General features: G+C 39.4%; 2 protein-coding genes across 7 annotated transcripts; one reads left to right on the plus strand and one right to left on the minus strand.

Annotated features, from left to right (window-relative positions):
* Positions 1-787: 787 nt before the first annotated feature.
* On the minus strand, positions 788-10,874 carry suz12b (SUZ12 polycomb repressive complex 2 subunit b). 6 transcript variants are annotated; one of them, XM_063883772.1, is made up of 17 exons: positions 10,569-10,874; positions 10,172-10,316; positions 9,582-9,628; positions 9,411-9,475; positions 9,211-9,279; positions 8,993-9,042; positions 8,484-8,569; positions 8,145-8,376; positions 7,267-7,369; positions 7,074-7,179; positions 6,774-6,951; positions 5,644-5,729; positions 5,189-5,332; positions 4,265-4,422; positions 3,799-3,997; positions 3,034-3,113; positions 788-2,694 (listed from the first exon to the last, which is right to left on the minus strand). In XM_063883772.1, the coding sequence occupies exons 1-17, from the start codon at positions 10,581-10,583 to the stop codon at positions 2,364-2,366; spliced, it is 2,094 nt and encodes a 697-aa protein (XP_063739842.1). In that variant the 5' UTR covers positions 10,584-10,874; the 3' UTR covers positions 788-2,363. The 6 variants fall into 6 exon arrangements, with proteins under 6 accessions (XP_063739842.1, XP_063739844.1, XP_063739841.1 ...); XM_063883774.1 differs by having other exon boundaries at positions 788-2,676; positions 5,644-5,732; XM_063883771.1 differs by having other exon boundaries at positions 5,644-5,732.
* Positions 10,875-11,859: 985 nt separating this feature from the next.
* Positions 11,860-19,154, plus strand: utp6 (UTP6 small subunit processome component). The gene is given in 20 exon segments (XM_063884807.1): positions 11,860-12,067; positions 12,070-12,124; positions 12,506-12,590; positions 12,705-12,746; positions 12,878-12,970; positions 13,085-13,132; positions 13,228-13,291; positions 13,371-13,489; positions 13,683-13,760; positions 13,863-13,944; positions 14,318-14,399; positions 14,498-14,676; positions 15,115-15,194; positions 15,294-15,371; positions 15,931-16,110; positions 17,199-17,279; positions 17,602-17,711; positions 17,891-17,957; positions 18,186-18,258; positions 18,623-19,154. Coding segments are annotated over 20 exon segments (1,785 nt in total). The 5' UTR covers positions 11,860-12,033; the 3' UTR covers positions 18,778-19,154.
* Positions 19,155-20,648: the final 1,494 nt, after the last annotated feature.

Genomic DNA, 20,648 nt, shown 5'->3' on the forward strand with positions numbered 1-20,648 from the left:
TTGAGAACTTTTGTCATAATGGACAGCTTTTACCTGTGAGACCCACCTGTGTGTGTTCATCATAGCCAAACAGTGGACAATGGAGCACACACCTTTTCCTTCACAGTAGCTTACATAAAAGTATCTCAGAGAGATGGCTTTGGAGTGTCAAAAGAGGTGAGGGAAAATATTACTTTAAACTTTTGGGAAATGGCAGACTGTGTAAAGCAGAATAACTGAGTCATGGGTACCCTTTTACTTTGATTCACTAGAGATGCAATGTTAACTCGCTATAAATATCCAATGTTGCATTGTGTGAACATAAAGCACTGCATGACAATTAAGATAGTTGAATAATGACTTCATTAATAATTCTGCGATAACTTGTGTGACCATTCATTCTATACCTGGAAAAAATTGAGAAAGAACCCACTTTTTTTTCTAGAATCAAAATTATTTATCAAATAACATCCAGCGATGACGTCTGACTATGCGGTCAAAAGTTCCAGAACAAAGTCAGTTTAGTGACTTTCAAGTTAAGAAGAGCAAACTATTTTGCAGGTCTGATTTTTATCACCTAAAAGACGTATAATATAATATGCAGCTGACCATTTCTCTTAGAGACGGCTATGGAATGAACATATATTTAATTATAACACATACAGTATATCCTGTATAAGTCAAGGTCTACACCTGGGAAAGAAGTACTGTTCAAATTGAGGTTTTAACTGCAATTGCCAGACAGAGTCCATGATAGAGAGAGTAATGACTAGTGTCCAGAAAATCACGAAAACATGACAGCCATGAATAAGGTCAAATGTATTTTATTTCTTTAAATATAAAAATCCCCCTAACCAGAGTGTACAGTTCACAATTTTTAACAGGGTGATTTGACATAAATGATGAATGTCTGTTTTTCCAGATGAATACAGAAACCTTCCATGAAAGGAGGAGTATTGTCAATTTAGTTGTCCCACACAGCCAGAAAACAGATGTCTGATGAAAGAATGAGTGTTGATGTGTACCAATTTAGGTGCACACCACAAAACACAACAACAGCTGCTTTAAAAAAACAGTTATGGAGATGGAATAAACAAAGAAAATATGCTAAATAATATACAGAACTAACAGACTGATGAAATATTCCCCTTTGGCATAAACTGCACCTAATGGGACAGAGGTCTGACTTGGACCTGAAAATCAAACATCCAATAAACAGCATATTGCTTTGAAAGAAAAAACTGATATCTTTTAAATGATCAGATTCAGACCAGGGCAGAAATAAACATTTGATGAGATTACATTTCTGTCAATAGCTTCTGACATTCATGTTGAATGAATGCAACAAGTTGATATTTCAAATTGAAATGAAAATACAAGCAATCAGAAAAAGTGTATCTTTTATCATCAATGCATTGCACGATACATGGGATGATGTACTGCTGGTTGTTTAAGTAAATAAAATATTCAGTAATAATTTCCCTGGCTTTCCTTTAGCTGTTATCAATGCAGGCCGAAAGGCTTAGGGGTGATGAAGTAGGAGTTATAGCATGGAACCAACCCAGAATGGAATGTGGTTCCAGATCCCAATGCTTACAGTACAGTACATCACTATTGTCATTGCAACCAACCAGCAAAAACCCACAATCAAACATTTTGGGGTCCTAACAAGCTCTACAGGCTTCATATAATCTAGAAATGGTTGCCAATAGTGTGGACCTTTACTGTAACTGTCAGACCCTTAAAAGGAAGTGTCATTCACAACTGTGAAATCAAACCCCCCGGAAGTGTCTCCACTGATGACACTGGAAAAGCTGCATTTGCAACATTTGGTGCAGCAGGAATAAAATAAAAAAAAGAGGAAACAATTTCAAGGTAAACTCTCTAAATACAAACACCAAATGCTAAAATAATCAGCTAAAAGGATAAGTTCTCAACAAGGTTATTGTGTACGTGTACAAATAATTAAGAGTGACAATGTTACCAGTACAATTTTAACTGTAGTCATGATACAGTTGTCTATAACATACCAAAGGCAGTCGCACCACATCAGAAGACCGTTTGTTCACTCTCTCACCCAAAGACAGATAATTCAAGGGCTCCTACAAAATGCACATTAAGTAGGTTCAACTCACACCCCCAGTCCTCAAAATCCTGGTGTGTGTCGTTGATTCACTTTTTTTTGTTTTTTTAAATTGTTCATATTTGGTTCAGTTCTCAAGTTCCCAAAACTTGTTTACCTTGTATACTGGTCAGCGTGTGGTCAGGTCCTCCGCTGACCACTTCTGCCACCTATTTAAGCACCAAAGAGTTGGAAATGTTCATTGAGGAGGAAACGGAAAAAAACTAAATAATACGAGTATCGTTGTTACATCGATCCTTCATCAGTCTGTAAGTGCGCTTTTTGTCCTCTTGCCCAGCTTCCCTCCGGTGGAGGGACCGGCGTTGCCGTTGCATGCTCCTGCTGGTACCAGACTCTGGTCCTGCTGCTCCTCCGCTGTGTCTGGAAGCTCCTCCTGGATCTGTCGCAGGCGGGCCATGGCACGGTCGATGGTGGCTGTGCTCACCAGGTTGAAGTCGTGCATGCTGACTAGATGCAGGAGGAAGTTACGGCAGAGGTTGCGACGGATGATGTGAGCACCATTGTTCTCCGCAAAATGCATGATGGCCTGATTCATCTGGTTATCTGCTATGAAACTGGAGAAAAGAGGAACTCTAAACAAGAGTAGAGCTGCAAAGATTAGACTTACTGTATGAGACTAAGCACAGCTTCAGCATATAACAACTGTACATATGAAATATAACAATAGAATATCAAAGTGCTCTGGTTTCGTTTTGAATTTGTAGTAGCCCTTCTGTTTTAACACTATTTAAAAAAATGTCAGAAGGGTTTTCCAAAGTTTTTTCTAAACACTCAATTCAAGCACTTTTCTTCAGGGTTTAATCAAGTTACTTATCAATTCTAAACTGCGTCATTATACACATTAAAACAACCATTATATTGCTTAAAGCTTAAGAAATACTTCATAGGATGCAGTAAAGTCTACCACGTACCCATACTTCATGACGTGCAGGTTCCACAGCTTCATCACTTCCTTCTCTCCCTCATTGACATCTGTGAACTCATCCAGTTGCTGCAAGGAAGAAAAAAGAAAGATGTGAGATTATGGTGATGCAAAAACACTGATGACTAACTACCATGCACCATTGGTTCTTTACAGTCTAATGTATTGGTATGTATTCACTGGAATCTCTGCAAATACTCAAATAACTGAATACATTCTAATGAAAATTGGCCTTGAAAGCGTTGGGCACAACTTTAGTGATGAGTCAATACAAGGCTTTTTTTTTGTTGGCCCTGATAGCAAAATGACTGTTGTATTGAGCAACGTTAGCAGATTCAGGGAGTCAATACTAAAATGTTGTGTACGGGTGTGAGAGCAAGCTGAAGATGCATTATGTGCAATAGTTGTTGCTCTGAGCATCTTTAAGTTATTTATGGGGAGCAGGACTGACCCAAATGCTATGACTCTCTGTTGCCATGGTAATCTGACAGCAAAAACTGTATTCACTTGGTATGCACCTCCGAAACACTCGCACTAAAAACAGTCTTTATGAATTTCTAACAAAAGTGTTGTTGTCAGTCTAAATCAATGACCATAAACCTATGGCTCCCAATCAAGTAATACTGGTTAATTATACACAGGTGAGATTATACAATAGTTTTACTTTGTGGGAAATTGAGCTTAAAACGTGTGTAAACCTAATTCAACAGTGAAGCCAGAAGCGAAAACAGCAGAATGAGTAATGGCTCCTCACCGTGGCAGTCTTCTCTCTGAGCCAGTCTGGATCCCTCTCGTCCTCGCTGTCCTCCTCCATCTCCTGGGGCCGCAGGGGCATGCAGCTGTCACTGTGGAAGTAGAGGCGGTTGTGTCCGCTGACATAAGTCCTCTGCTGCTCCAACTCTCCGTCCTCAGTCTCCAGGAACTCGGACAGACTCGGTTTGATCCTTTTGGGCCTGTTGGACAGGAAAGAGAGCATATCTTTAATACTCTCTCATTCATTAGATACCATCTTTACTACAGTATACTGCCACAAACTCTTGGTCTTAGTCTGCTTTGAGAAAGCTCACTGCTCATGACAGCTCCTTGATGTTAATTAAATCATTTACTAACTCAACTAGAACGTGATAATCTGATTTAATTGAAAACAAGATAATTGCATCGTGCAATTTGCCTTCACTTTAAACCTAAACACCGCTTCTGAAGAGAGGTCACAAGTTTACCTGCAAACCAGTATGTGAGTTACAGCCGTCCTCTTAACGGGGCCATTGCGGCTGAAAGCGAAGCCGGGCTGGCTGTGGATGTCCTGAGGGTTGCCAACGTATGAGCCGTCGTAGCTCTCATTGATGGACACGTCTATCCTGGCTCCTTTGGGGTGAGGCTGGACAAAAGGGGTACAAAAAGAAACAGAACATCAGTGAAACTCTTCCAGAAATGTGCTTGATACTTAATGCCAGGTTCCCTTATATATCAATTGTCGTCAGGATATACGTGTGACTTCTCACTTCAGGGAAAGCCACATAGAAACAAGGGTGCAGTAGGGAAGACAGGAGCTTTGTAGGAGAGTAGAGAGGCAAAGAAACAGGCAGAGAGTGAGAAGCATCTAGCTGCCATTACAGAAAAAACAGGTACAATAGCTTTCCTCGACCCCTTGTTTATCTGACCTTGATACTGCTCTGCAGTGTGGTCAGGTACAAACAAAAGAACTGTGTAAGCTATAAATAGCTCAGAATTAAGCTGGGAGGCAGAGTATAGAGAGAGGATACATGCCAGTCTCCCGTGGCCCATCCATTCAAAAATGATTTAGGGTGAAGTGTCTTACCCAGGGACACAACGACATGCTGACTGCAGTGGGACTCGGACCTACTCTCTCCTGATCCGAAGATCAGCACCTAACCCACTGCACCACACCGTCCCCCTAATCTTATTTATTGAATCAAAAACCTAGTTCAGACGTAGATTTGAGGAGCCTTTACAATGAAGTTACCAACAATGATCATTTAAGCACCCAGTATAGCAGGTTTGAAAAGACACAACAGTAACCTACATTAAGGGTTTTCTTTTTGAAACATTGCTACAAATCAGGTGGCGTCTTGTGAAGAGGAGCAAAACCACACACACTTAGACAAACACACTGGGTTTCTTACCACATAGTTGAAGATGAAGCGCGAGTGGGACAGTTTGAGGTGTTTGAGCAGGCTGTAGAGTTTGCTGCAATTCAGGGTACACCAGGGACAGTGAAGATCATCTCTTGCTTCAGTTTGCTGCCGTGTGTTATTGTTGTACAAGAACTAAACATGGATATATTGCATTAGTTACAAGGTAAACGAGAGGCTCAATTTCCATCAGATGTAAATGGGTGATTCTATTCTATTCTAGCATAACATCAGAGTTACTGTCACATTTTGGTACACGTGGTTTTAGCTACAATTATGAACAATGTACTAGTCTTGATGTACACTTATAAAGCAGTGAAACTCTCAAAATGTGACAGTAATTCAAACACGTGACATTATACGTACATTTTGAGCAACCTCCCCAGAAGGTTCTTTTAAATCAGTGTCCCAGGCCCAGTTGTGTTTCTTACTGTGGTGTTGTGTACCTGATAAAATATACGTAGCTTCTGTCGTGGCTCACACAGGACCTGCTCTTTCCTCGTCTGAATGTCTGTGCTCACTGACTCTTTCACTGCTGACAGGAACAGATGAACAGGTTATTTCTTTGGACAGTCACCAAATTATCACTTTGATTTGACACATTTAAAACGAGACAAACAAGCACACATATCCCTCGAGCTAATGCTCCTTTCAGACATGAAATACACAACATAGCAGGTTTCATTTTCACGTTACAGTATTTGCTTTTTGGGCATTGAAACGTAGGTGTCTGACATTTCCATTGGTTTATTATATGTTGAACAGATGACACAACACTTCAATATGTGGCTCCTATTTCCTTTCATACAAAACCCCTAGTTAAGTTCAGTTTAATTAGAGGGGAAACTATCTTTTAAATGATTCTCATGGGTTGCATCAGCGAGGGATATTAAAACACATTCCTCTGCAGTCAAACTAATGTTTCTCTGTGGCTTAATTAATGACCAACATGAGTGCTGAAGGGAGCCTTGACGCCATTTCAAGCTTGCTCAGCAGCCCTGTAGATACCTTAATATACATATCCTCTTAGTTTATAATTAGATGCAACTTGAATTCTGCTTTTCACACAACTCAAAAAGGTTGCCGATGCATCAAGCAATTCATTTCTGCTGTTATGGAGAAGGCAAACATTTTGTTTGATACACATATTCACCGGTTTTATTTGCTAGAACATTTACGTAGTCCAGTAAATATACACAGTTACTCATCAGCAATGACTTGCTGTCAGCCTATTGCCAGATTCAGTTGCAAATAGATCATCCCACACCAGTATCACAGAGGGTGGAAAATCAAAATCCAAAACCCATTCAGCTTTATTTCAGAGAATCTTGGCTGAAATAAATAGATTATATTCAGGCCTTGGTGTCATGTAGAAGCACTTGGAATACGGCTGAAGTGTTAGTGTTTAATTTTCTGTAGATAGATGTGTTTTGCCCATTTGATCTTAACAATAACATAATATTGAACGCAATACAAGTGATTTACAACCAATTATATTAACATCCTGCTATTATTCTAATCTAATTCCGCCTCATCCCAGAAGGTTAAATCAACCCTGTGTTGTTTTTGTACTTACTCATGAGGGCAGCTCGGTGATTGCTGGTTCTGGTCTCCATGGGGCTGGAGCTGTCGGAGTTGCGTGTAGCGAGGGGTTTTGCCACGGGGGCAGTGGACTTTCCGCTAGCATCACCTGTCCAACGCAACATGAACTGCAATGTGGGTCCCTGAGAAAAGGTCTCAAATGGTGGCAGTCTCTGCAGGACAGTAAGAAAAAGTAAGGGTCAGCAATGTGTTGATCTTAAGAGGACAACAAAGACAAGAAAGGAAGGCTTACAGGAAGAAACTCTTAAACACGTTATGTACAAACCTCCCCCACCTTTCCATCGAGAATGGTTTCCCACGTAGCGCGCTTCTTGCTGACAGGGCTCTCCTCCATCCCTTGCATCGACACTTCATACTCTCCATCCAGCAGCTGCAATCTCCTGCAGATTAAAAGCAATGATTTCTAAAAAAAAAAAGGAACAATCAGAAGTAACGGCAAAAAAGTGATCTTAAAACTTAAGTCTTACCTATTCTTATCAAAAACGGTCATTTGTGCAACAAAGGTCTCTGTGGTTTCTCCTTCTCTATGGGAAGAACTTCTTTTCTTTCTACTAGGAGTATCTGTAACATCTTTGCACAAGAACAAAATAAAAAAGAAGTGTGAGATTGTATATCAAACCAGCAACCATTTCAGTTACATCCATCTATTAAGCATATGCTTGATTTACACTGCATGGCTCAGCCCGATTCACTTCAGTTAGCAGCCCCTTAAAATGCACCAGCAGGGATATCTGATGATCCCAATAGCAATGAGAGTATAGGTTTTGTACATGCTGTATTGTGCATGCCATTTAAAAATGGGGCAGGTCTGAACAGGATGTCCTGTTTCATGGAATCTTGATGGGTTTCTCTGACCAATCAGTGGTAGGCACTGTTTTAAGTCCACCTTCTAGTATCGGCTCAGCGATGGACTTATAAAGACACCCAAATACAGTGTTGGAGACGGGACACCAGTTATTCTCATGACTGTTGCTTAATGGTGTGTGAAGCCAAAATGGCACGACTACTAAATAATAAAATGTCCCATATGTCCTGCATTTATGGGGCCTTTGAGCAAGCACACTAGGGTTTCCCTTAACCCCACCTCCCAGATGTTCAGTCTTACTGATATAAAGGGAGTTAGAAAATACCTCCAAGGTCAGCAATTTGAGCATTTAAAAAAATGACGGCTTAACTAACGCAAAAATAATCCTCTGATCATTTACAGACACGTCTTTCTAAATTAAGTGAAAATCAAGCAATAGTCTCCCTATGCTGATCTCATGACAAAATACAGTGTTAAATCCCAATGTAAACTGTACTTGGTCGAAACAGAACATAAAAGGCTTCAATGTGGATATCCTACCAATGTTCTCATTGGCCTCTCCATTGACCAGGCCATTAGTATCCCTCCTTCCTGTGCGTGACACCCTGAACAGGAGCGAGTAAGACTTGACCATGTGGCTGTTGCTGGGCTCAAACTCATTGCTGGAGACGAGTAAGGAGGGGTAGGAGCCATGCTTGGTTTGGTTACTGTCAGGATTCAAAGGCACCTGCTTTTTACCTGTAGGCACTTGCTTTACCGGGCAGCTGACATCCTGAAAGAATAAACACGCACACTTAATTTAACAAACATCACAAGTAAGGAAGTAAAACAAAATGACTTGCTGCTCAAGTGACAGACCGTCTTCATATGTTACTTTACCTTGCGTTTTTTATGGCAGACTTTGACAAGTAGCACCTCTAAGGACACAGAATTTTGTTCATTTTCTGAATTCTGAGATGGCTTTTCTGTAAGGCAAGAAAAGGATCAGTCAATCCTAATATCTCTTTTTGATACACAACAAGTGAATACGTTGCAATTGCAATCTAGTCAGGTAAAAGAGCGCCACTGTTGTAATACAGACTTTAAACTCAACATAACCTCGCCAACCCACTAATCTCACTTTGTAGCACAGCACTCAGGTGAAAGCGAATGAAAAACCTGATTTTCTCAACAGCAGACTAAAGGTGCTGCACATGTGCAACACAAAACCATGAACTCAAAGACCAGATCCTAACCAGAATACTTTTGTGCATGTACATGCAGTTAATGAAATCTTATTGTTGGCCTTATATAATGACCCGGTGACTGTCAGAGCAGAACTAGAGTCAAAACAAAAAACAACAAAATAAAATTCACAACACACAAGTCTTTGGGTAAATACTGCTCACCATCCTTATGGAAGAACCCAGTGAATGTAAGCTGGAGATGTGAAGACAAACTGAAAAGAAAAAGTACAAAAGTGAAAATAGGTCAAATCAGGTGCTTATAGTATTAGTATGAATGTTCCTGAACTATGTCTATACCGTTCCCCAATAATTCAGTGTCTATAAAATACTACACCATTAGGAAGGGACACAACAACGCCTGTACAGCACAGCCCTGTTACCTTGGAGAATCCTGCTCTACCTTCATCTTCTCGACAGTCTGCAACATATCATCCACTTTGAATGTTTTTCTAAGAGGAGAGATGACAAGTCACAAAGGTTCAGAAATAAATAATTACAACTGTGACAGAACATAAACTACATTAACAAAAAGAACTCTGTTAATATATCATAACTGAAAAAACATCATCAGAGTTTATACCTTCTGGCATTTGTTCGGCTGTTTCGATGACACATGAAAGTGAGCGTCCTGTGCAAAAATATGGGCTGAAAAAGGTTTTTTAAAAAGCATTCATTAGTCACCAACTTCAGTGCGATCAGTAAGTAATAACTCTTTGTCTCAACAATGATATATGTACAGTACTTTACTCACTGCAATCAAATTCCTTGTGCGGAGGAATCTGTAGATCTGAGTTGGTTCTGGAAATAGAAAAAAGTGGTATTATGATATTTGGTAACTATCGCAACTGCCCTATTATCACATCACTGTGTTTCCTTGATAAGTTTAACCAGGAATTCACTTAAATCTGAAAAATATAAGTCGAAAACGGGTTGCTCAACAACACACTGCTAATCCATTCGTGTGTCCGCATCTAAATATGTAATCCATATTGTTGAGTACACATGCCAAAATGAGGGTTGTTAACAGGTGGTGGATTAGTAGGCAAAACCACAAAAGAAAAACTGAACATATAATCAACAATGTATTTATTCCAGTCTGATCATTGCCAGCCTTAGAACGAAAGTCATTTAGTTTGACAAAAAATAATCTATATCTGGAGCTGCCTTCAGACTGCCAGATAAAGTAGGGAGGCCTGTCAGTCAAAAGCAGTTTTTGTAAACAAAATATGAAGCAGTAACGATAACTTGGTAGCAAAATGCTTATTGATAGACTGAAAAAGTATTATCGCTTTACCAAGACAGAACGGTTAAATTAGAAAGTGACAAGCGGTGAAATCTCACTTTCAAAGGCCTGTAGGAACAGCTCATGGTCGGCCTGAATTTGCTCCATCTTCGGCTTCTTCACAGAGTTCATCATTGCTGATGAGGCGGGGTACACAGCGCCGTTAGCTTTGCAACTCGCCCCACTCATAATATGACCTGAGTTCTGTGAGTCAAACGATGGCACATGTTAACACACTCATCATTACAGAACAAATGGTGGCAATACAACATGTTAGCCGGTAGGAAAATACTCGCGTTAGCAGTCGAGCTAACTAGCTCGGGTAAGAGCACAATGCTAACATGTTAGTTAGCTTGGTATTCCAGCGGAGTATTCATCCGTGTTTTTACACTATAATCATCAAAAATCATAAAATTGACATGCCCTAACTGTCGGGCATAAATAAAGGAAACCCACCCTGGCCGATGGCATTAATTGGTTAGCCTCGCTGCCTCCAGCACAAGCCTGGCAGACTCAGCAGCAGAAACCCATGAAGATGAAGAGGAGGCGACGAGACGCTGGCTAGTTAGCTAGCACTGCTAGCATGGTTTACAAATAAACAAGCCTCCGTATGCTTGAGGTTCTCCAGCATTCAACTTTTAGAAATGACGCTTTATATCGGAGCGGGTTGGAGTATTATGGATCAAATTATTTATTATCTTTCTGTAATTTATTGTCGGTTTGGGTTCCTTCAATTTGTACAGAACAACAGAGCAGGAGTCGGTTGTCAGCCAATCAGAGACAGACTGAGAGAATCCGGCACTGTGATTGGCTGCTGATCTCCGGAGATGACATAGAACCCGCTCTCCCTTTCTGTGATTTTGCGGGAAATTGAGTTGATCAGAAATCACATCAAATATAGAGCCAGCAGCTGAGAGCCTCTTATTGTTCACAGGATACTTCACAGTTTACAGTAAACCCTTATATGTATACAGTATATGAATCCACCCCATCATTCATGTGTTTAGTCTCCACCTCATTTCACATACATTATGCTATTATTCATGTTTACATTTCTATTCCATGTTTATTTTTCCCTTATTGTTGAGCACTTTGTTCTGGATGTTGTAGGAACGGTGCTTTACAAATACATTATCACTATTTTATTATTATTACTATTAGTATAGAAAATTGTATATAATTACAGCACCATATTGTGAAAATTGTATTATATTTGTTTATTAAATCACAAGGTTAATTTAAACCTTAACTATACAGCCACATAAATGCATACAGTTTACAACATCAGGTAGAGTTGATAAAAACACAGAAAATTAAAACAGTCTTTCGGGTTTTCAGATATTTTTATGTACTTGTTTTGGAAACTCAAACATTTCCTAGATCTATATTAAGTTAATAATTTACAAGATTACTTTTGAAATTAATTGATCGTATTATAAATATTTCAGTACATCATATAAAGAAAAATCATACATATATTTAGTAACCATTGATACATAACAAACCTTATCTGCATTAATAAAAAACACAATATAAAACAAATATAAAAAAACAAACATTGTAATTACTCATCTCCTAAATATATGAGGTCAAAATGTTGTGGATAGCTCTTTAATCCACAATGAATTTCTTTAGCAATTATGTATTTCATTTGTTATTCAAAATCGAATTAATCAATTTGTTGGTGACAGAGTCTGAGCTGACCTGGATTACGTTTTGTCAGACCGCGGCTCACACTGATCGTGTTTCCAGACGGACCTATTTGCAGACGGAACCGGAAAGTGTCGACGGATCACAACTTCCACACATGTGTGTGGGAGAAAATCAGCCTCATTGCTTCAAGTCTTGTGGTATTCCGTCACAAAGTTGACATTAGTAACTTTATTATCACCAAATAACCCGTAACAGCTGCGTGAACAAGATGGCGGAGATCGTTCAGCAGCGGATCGAGGAGAGATCCCTGAGTTAGAGCAGTTGGAGAGAGTGGGGCTCTTCACCAAGAAAGAAGTCAAGTAAGACAACATCTGACTTCACGAGGGTTTATCACTATGTGTGCGTTCAGTAGAAAAATACATAACTCAAAAAAGGACACAAGGACATTGCATAATATGTTTATGCTGCACTATTTCTTAATGTCTTTCATGTGTGTAAAGCACTTTGAATTGCCTTGTGTTGAAAGGTGCTATGTAAATACACTTGCCTTGCCTTACCACCCAGGTGGGAATTGTTTTGTTGTGTGGGCAGTTGACAGCAATATAGATAAATAAAGAGAGAAACTTGGCTTAAACATATATTTTGTAATATTATTACTCTTTCGTTGCAGATAATCACTCAAACGGTGATTGTCAGATTCCATCATCGATAAACTTGTGTTTGTTTTTTTATTATTTCAGATCCATAATCAAAAGAGCCACAGCCCTTGAATACAAGCTGCACAGGTTGATTATAAATAAGGAGGACTTCATTGCATACATCCAGGTAGAGTGCCCTAATCATCGCCATCATCATCATTCAGCTTTTTCTTGATAACACAATAAAAGCTATGACTACTAATGTTAAAAGTACTAACTTGAAAATGTTGTTTATTTGCAGTATGAAATCAATGTTTTAGAGCTGATCAAGAAGAGAAGAATGGTAAGTGGCATATGCTTTGTTTTATGTAAACATTAACTTTTTTTGTGTACTAGTAGTGAACTTTAACATTCATGCAAAGCAATTGGAGTGAATGTGACATCACTTGACATTGCCTTAATTTGCTTCTGCAGCACATACATTACCAGTTCAAGAAAGAGGAGATCGAATTCCCCATCATCCATAGAATTAATAGTGTCTTTAAAAGAGCAACAAAAAAATGGAAGGTAATGTATACATTTAGATTCATTTTCTTCCATATATATACAACACAATGTTTATGTAGTTTTGACCAACAGTTAATTGTAAGTGTAACTGAGAGACTAATCTTCTCTCCACAGGATGATGTGCAGCTGTGGTTCTCACATGCCGCTTTCTGCAAAAAATGGGTATGTAATGATCTCATAATTTGATTTAAGTCCAATTCTGACCAAACACAGCGTCTTCTCATGTTAACAATGATCTTTGACTGGCTTTTCATCAGGGTACCAAAGGCCAGATCAGCAAAGTGTTCTCAGCCATGCTTGCTATACACCCCGACAAACCAGGTACAGATTGTTTTTGCTTTTCAAACAGTCGTTACTAAGAACTGTAATTAATAGTGACTTGCTGTTCTCCTTCTTTTAGCTCTGTGGATCATGGCCGCCAAGAGTGAGCTGGAGGACAGAAGTTCCTCAGAAAGTGCCAGACACTTGTTTCTGAGGGCTCTGCGCTTCCATCCAAACAACAAGAAAGTCTACCAGGAGGTACACGTTTTTTTTTTATATCCAAAAACTTTCCTTCAATTTTTATAAAGCCTTAACAAAGACTTCTAGCTAACTCCAGTAGTTTACTCTAACAAAGTTCAGTAAAATAGGGGCTATAGCTGTGTTTGAAAGAGGGATGATTGTGTATTTGTCAAATATTATTTTCTAATGTATACAACAACTTCTTTGTTAGTACTTCCGTATGGAGCTGCTGCATTGTGAGAAACTGAGGAAGCAGAAGAAAGACCTGGAGAAAGCGGAGATGGACCTTGTGAGTGTTTAGAAATTCACCCAAAAAATTAAAGAATAATACACACACAGGAGTTCTTAATTTCTTCAATGCCTGATTTACTCTGCTTCTCACTTCTTCCAGGGGGAATACGAGTTTTCTCCAGAGATCCTGAGTGGAAAGCTGGCTGAGGTTGTGTATAGAGATGCTACAGGAAAAATCAATGGTAAATTTCTCTCTGATTCTGTTAAAAACTAAAATATTAGAAGGAAACTAATGCATTAGATAAGGTTGGCTTACTTTGTCAAATGAATTTGTGTAATTCACTTTTTTCACTTGGCAAAGATTACACACTTTTGAAATCACAAACTTAAGTTTTCACATTGTTTTCCCCAACATGACTTGTTATGCTTAACTGAGCTAACCAGCGTCCGCCTGTACCATCACAGTGATAGTACATATTTCAAAGTAGTGTCAATCTCTACATCCAACTTGCTGAAAATAAGCAATCTTCCCAAAATGTCCAACTATTTGTTAATCAACAGACATTTCCAGATGTAAACCCCTAACCTTTGAATCACTGATCTTTTCACCAACAGAAGCAGAGTTTGTCATCTCACTTCTGAACATAGCAGCTATCTTTGACTTCACCAAAGAACTCCAGGACTTCATCCTGCAAGAGTAAGGCAGCAGCTCACTCACCACACAGCATTAATGAACTCAAGCAGGACTTTGTCACTAAGCATGAATTTACCTCCTCCCCTCCTCTTATATTGTAGCCTGCAGGATAACTACACAAAGGACAGCTTGACGTGGGACTTCATGGCTAAGAGGGAGCTGGAGGCTCCGGGGGCCGGAGAGGAGCTGCACACAGCCAAGGGCCGGGCCTCAGATATCAACCGCAGAGAGGAGCGCTGCTGCCAGGTCTATGAGGAGGGGGTCAAGAGCCTCAACACAGGTAGAGCAAGTAGACATAAAAATTGGGCTATTTTTCAAAAGGAGATCATTAGACTGGTGTTTGATTGAATCGTTTTAATCATTGTTTTACTTCAGGGACCCTTGTGGGATTTACACGTACCCAATATCGTCAAAAGGATATTTCAGTAGAGGTTTTATGAATGTGACACATTTGATAAGAGATTTAGCTTTTCTTTAAATGAAGTGGTACCTATAACAAGACAACATTTATTTGATTTATTAACAATGCAATTTCTATTGCTAAGATGAAGTCTGGGGTTGAATTATTTTGGTAAATAATCATATCCAGGCAGCCTAAAAAGTTGGGAACATCCTTAAGTTGGATTTCGGAAATCTATGCTGTATTAATGCCCTGCTTGCAAATACCCTGCCAACTCTTGAATCTATATAAGAAACCCTTGTTGTGCTCTTTGTTTAGAGCCCATGTGGACTTGCTATGTGGCCTACTGCTGGGAAAGGCTGAAGAGGAAGACCAACGTCCAAGAGCTGAAGGAAAAGGTAAGTGTGTTTACACTGAAAAATATCAGTGGATAAAGTATTTTTAGACGTGGCTGTTCAAGGAGTAAATCCTGATGTGCTTGTATTTGTGTGTAACAGAGGCAGGAGAGGCAGCTGGGAGTGCTGCAGCGAGCGCACAACTCCTCACTGCTGAAGGAGGGCTATTACACCAACTGGGTAAGATAATGATGAATTAAATCTTAATAGTTCAGCCTCCCTTCATTTGCAAACTTTGTCGTCAAATGTCTGACAAAAACATTAGTGTAGTTTTTTTTTTAGAGTGTGAGGACAGTGCTAGTTAAGAAATCGGGGAGGCCAACAATTGCTTTGATTGATGGTCAGTTTCAGTCCATTTCCAAATGCTTGAAAATATAACAGTACAAAAGGTTCAAGGTGTGACCGACAAAGTGTGAATATGGAATGTAATGGTGACCTTGTGGTTAAAGCCCAGGCTGTTTCCATTAGTGCAACTTACTTGTCACTGCCCAATTATTTGGATCAACTCCAAAATGTAGTGGGCTCTTCCTTGGCCAATGCTTCACCCTTCCAACAAATTTCTTGGTGGCCAGACGTAAACCTGCTGACAAACAGATAAACACACCTTAGTGGGTAGTCATTTTTTAATTACTATATAAAGTACTTGCTTACCTTCAGATACAGAGCTAAAATAAAACAAAGGGATGGAGACAGGAGGAACTCTGGAACTAAATGTATGTTTTTTATTTTCAATATAAAGTTGAAGATCCTGCTCTCAACTGGAGATAATGAGGGAGCAGCCACTGTTGCCATGGCTGCCACGCAGCGCTACAGCCAATCAGTTGCAGTGTGGAGCCTGAGTCTGCGGACGCTCATGCAACTGGGGAGTGGAGACGTGGGCAGGTTATTCCAAGAGGCTCTCACACACGTCAATCCAAAGGTATACCCAACACACACAAAAACACACACACACTTTGACTCTGCATTTCCTCAATCACAGAGTGTAGTTATTGTCATTGCTTAAATTAAGCACATTCACCACATCAATTGTGCTTCAACTGCATTGTAATAATTGCTCTCCTAGAATAAACACACACACACACACCACTGCCATCACTGCTTTCAAAGTGGGTCATCTCCTTGGCCCAATTAGGATCTATTTCATTATGTCAACGTTTTTAAATAGGCTTCAGCTGCGTCCTTCCATGTGTGAGGATAGCTGACTGTGTGTGAAAACTACAATAATTTGAGCATTCCGGCACCTAAGCATGTTAGAATCCTGTATCTTAATGCAACATTAGAGGGAAAACAGCAGGATAACTGTTTAAGAATTGTAAGCGTTGGTGGGATCTTGAGCTATCATTTATAAATCCCCTGCAGTACATCAGATATTTGGGCTTAATCATAATTTTTCGCTTGTTTATTATTCAACAAAACACTTTTTCAAATGTTTGTGTTGCACTGACCCCATAAATGTATAATGCTGTATGTCTATGAATACATATGCTTTGTCCCAGCCTTTACAGAAATAAGCAGAATAGCTGGTTATTGTTGTAGTGGCGGTTTCACAAGACTAGCAGTGTGAGGAGGATTACTACACGCATTAGGCCTTTTACCTCAAGATAAACACTCTCCTTAAGTGGTGGGAAACGGTGTAAACCCTCAGGGAATGTCAAACAATAAAATGTTTCCATATTTCACAGCACAGAAGGCGAGATAAGTTAAAAGAGACGTAAAGGCATGTTAGCCTGTTGGGGAAACCAGCTGAGAACAAAGAAAGGGGATTTGTCAATCAGATGCTACACTAGGTTACTGATTAATTTTTCTCCCTATAATGGGAAGAGACAGTTCTTAAGTCTTGAAGCATTGGCAAATGTAGGTATATTTGCTCTAAGATTAGGATGGGATGGAGATAACATACAACACTAACCACCGCTCAATGCTACAGGAAGCAAGTGGACTCCCCACTGACGAGATGCTGATTAGAAACCAACTGATAGCTAAATCCTTTCTGTCTTGTCTCGACAGGAGAGTCTACCTCTCTGGCAGCTGCAGATCCAGTGGAGCGTGACCAACCAGAGTCCTGAGGAGACAGAAGCTGTCTTCAAGGTAGTCCACATAAACACACCTGATTCACTTTGAAACTAACTGCTGCTACCTCATATCTTTTGACAGTATTAGCAAGTATGTGTCTTTTTTAGTGACAGCTAACATGTTGTAAACATTTAGCACATAAATACGGGTCTTTGTAGTTTACACTGGAACTACACTTTTTGCTTTGTTGGAAAAGCAGTTTGTTAGTTTAGGAATGCAAAGTCATTATTTTGGTTAGTTAAGAAACACAGATACACCGAGGTCAGTTATGTCTGCTGTGTTTTGTCCTCTAAAATGAGAATGCCTTGCAGACAGTTCATTCTGTGTTTGTTCCCAGAGAGGTCTGCTGTCTGCAGTACCGGCTGTTGCCATGGAGATGAAAGAGAGCTACCTTGATTGGTCATTCTCCACCGGAGGCTACAAGAAAGCTAGGAAGACCTTTACAAGGTAAAATCATTTCACTTTGTTTGCTTGTGTTTAATTTAAATGATGAATAACTGAAAAGGGAATCCAAATTTAATCAGTCCCAAAACACTGGTGTGAATAAAGAACTGAAACCTTGAGAAGTGTTTTCTTAGGACAAAGCTGTACATTTTAAATTTAAAAAATCGTTTTTTCTTCTTTAGCTTACAGGAAAACCGTCCCCTGTCCAAGGCCTTTTTCACCATCATGATCAAGATTGAGAAGGAACAAGTGAGTATAGTAACTACCTTTTGTAACATGTAACATCTCCTGCATAACCAGCATCTCAATCTTTTGTTGTGAGGTGGGTGACAGATAAAATTGGCCATAGCCTGTACTTGTAAGTGACTTTAAACCAAAATGAAGAAGTTGTTGGGACAGATGGTGGACTTGGTATTATTTGTACTACCAATAAGCGTAGACAATCTTGAGCTGTAAAAATGTTCTTTGTTCTTCCAGGAAACTCCAAAGATGAACCATCTGAGAGACTACTATGAGAGGGCCCTGCAGGAGTTTGGTACCTCAGATGACGGTGAGCAGAGTTTAAATCCCTTAATCTAATTAGAGTCCAAAGGAAGACTAGCGTTTGTTAAAAATATTTATTCACAAAATCCTGGTAATCAAGTATAGAGGACTATAATATAACATGACGTGTCAATGCCAAATACAGTATTAGGTATATGACCACATATAGCTGATTACAAGAGACATTTAAAATCAATTCTTTGACTTAAATTGATCTGCCCTGGATCACACACAAACTATCAATCTGGTTTCAAGGCCAAAGAGAACCTTTTAGTTGGGTTTGAATAAAAATCTTGTTGAGTATCAGATTGTTTGATTGTATTGGCACTATCTTTCCTTAGAAATGTTTTTCTGTTTTTATTTCTCTGAAGAACTGTGGCTGCAGTACATCCAGGAAGAAATGGGATCCTTAGGTCAGCCAGAGAACAGTGGCAAGATCCACTGGAGAGCCATGAAGTTTCTGGAGGGGGAGAGCGTGGAGAGGTTCACCTCCAAGTTTACTCTGATGCAGACAGGACACTTATGAGTGAACTAAAAAAGTAGTGTCGTAAGTTCACATAGCTACAGCCAGTGTTCATCAATTGTGTAGACGTTTATCAGCAGGTAGATGGCCAATGCTCTACCCATCCTTGAATTGTTTCATTGCCTTCAGGCCTGTTAAATATTATACAATGGTTCCAGCATGTTGGGTAAAATATTCCTGACTGGGCAGTTGGATTTTGCAGCTGTAATTTAAAACTTTCCATTATTATTTACGACAGTTTGTTACCACATTTGATACCAGTCTGATGTTGATAGCATGTAATATTGTAAGGATTTCCAGTTTTATAGAGTTCCACATTTATTTGAAATGTTGTGAAGTCAAACTTGATGCTGTTATGATATTAAAACTTTCAGTCCGTCCCCTGTTCTGGTCCCTCTGAGACATAAGAGATGTACACAGATAAACACACTTTCTCTAAACTCTGGATTCACACACAGCAGTAGTTTTTAATTACCCACCACTTCTTCAAATAGTTGTCTTGGCAGGAATAGTTAGTTAATTAAAGTTACTACTACTAAACATCCTTTATCCTCTTAACATTCGCACATTTAACCAGTGTGTGCAATCAGTACCAAGAACATATTTCAAACTCCCACCCAAAAAAACATAAATACAATCAGTAGCACTATGACACATACATCAGGTCTATGAAACAATGCAATTGCCAGCTTAAAGAACTGTCCATAAACATATATATACTTTGAGTACTTTTTAAGGACACTTGAAATTGTTGGATATCCCTGCAGAGGCACCCACAGTAATGTATGCTATGAGGTATAACACAATAACATGACAAATGGAGACTTTAGAGTCTAATAGTATAGATAACACACCTATAAATTGTATTTTAGGGACAATCTCAGAAAAATTAAATATCTTTACAGGCTTGGTAAAGGTTGTCACAAAACTTACTTAAAAGTAACGGCCTCTAAATATTCAAATATGTTTATAGCAGAACTATGATGACAGTTTTAAGGAAAGTATCAATACATTATTTTGCTAAAATACAATTAAAAAAACCTCTGCACTCACGCTAGTTTCTCCTGTCATCTCGGTCAGTCTGAGAATATTAGTGCAAACATAACAAAGGAAATTGTGACAGTTAAAACAATATGCTTTAAGGCAGAAGTTATGGCAAATAATTATTTTCATTACTGATCCCTTTAGAAAATGAGTGAATTACAATGTTGAGGCAATTCCTTGACACATACAGAAGTCTTCTCTATGTAAATGGATTTTGATGACTTCTTATAGTGTTCCCATCATGCTACACTTTGTCTGAATAAAGACAATGTGCCCACTTATGTGTAATTCTCTTCCCCCCTAAGTTATATGTACCCTGCAGCTCTTATGAGCCTTTGTGATGTACCAAATATGTAAAAATCCCTCATTGTATGTCTGGTCAGTGTTCTCTACCACAAGGAATCTGGTAAGCCCACCCCTTCACACATCATCAGAGCTTCTTGAAAAGTATGTAAGTAAAGAGAACTAATACGCCCGTGGACAGGAGTCCAATCACACACTGGTGGATGGTGATAACATTCTCCAGTGCATGGATGCGCTCCTCCATGGCGTTGGTGTGGATGTAGTCATAAATGGAGGCGCCGATGCTCCAAATCCCCCATACAGCATCTACCAACGCTTTCATGGTGGGAGAAACCATTGTGAGGGCCGCCTGCAGACTGGCAGCAGCCGCATCCGCCACCTGTTGGCACCACTGCACTACATGGAGAGGAGGGTGACACATGGTGCAGTGAGTAGAGAACACGGTGTGGGCACAACAAATATCCTCCAAAATACACATCTACAAACATAACCAGACCGTGTGATCATGAGTAACTCCATCCGAGAAG

Source organism: Eleginops maclovinus, chromosome 5 (assembly GCF_036324505.1).
Source record: "Eleginops maclovinus isolate JMC-PN-2008 ecotype Puerto Natales chromosome 5, JC_Emac_rtc_rv5, whole genome shotgun sequence".
Taxonomy (NCBI): Eukaryota; Metazoa; Chordata; class Actinopteri; order Perciformes; family Eleginopidae; genus Eleginops; species Eleginops maclovinus.

What these genes read in the sequence shown, in the direction of transcription:
- suz12b (XM_063883768.1), bottom strand. An exon ending in TCAGAGAGAAGACTGCCACG is followed by an intron (nt 3,114 to 3,798) that starts GTGAGGAGCCAT and finishes TCTTCCTTGCAG; the next exon opens with CAACTGGATGAGTTCACAGA. An exon ending in CTGCACGTCATGAAGTATGG is followed by an intron (nt 2,695 to 3,033) that starts GTACGTGGTAGA and finishes ACTCTTGTTTAG; the next exon opens with AGTTCCTCTTTTCTCCAGTT.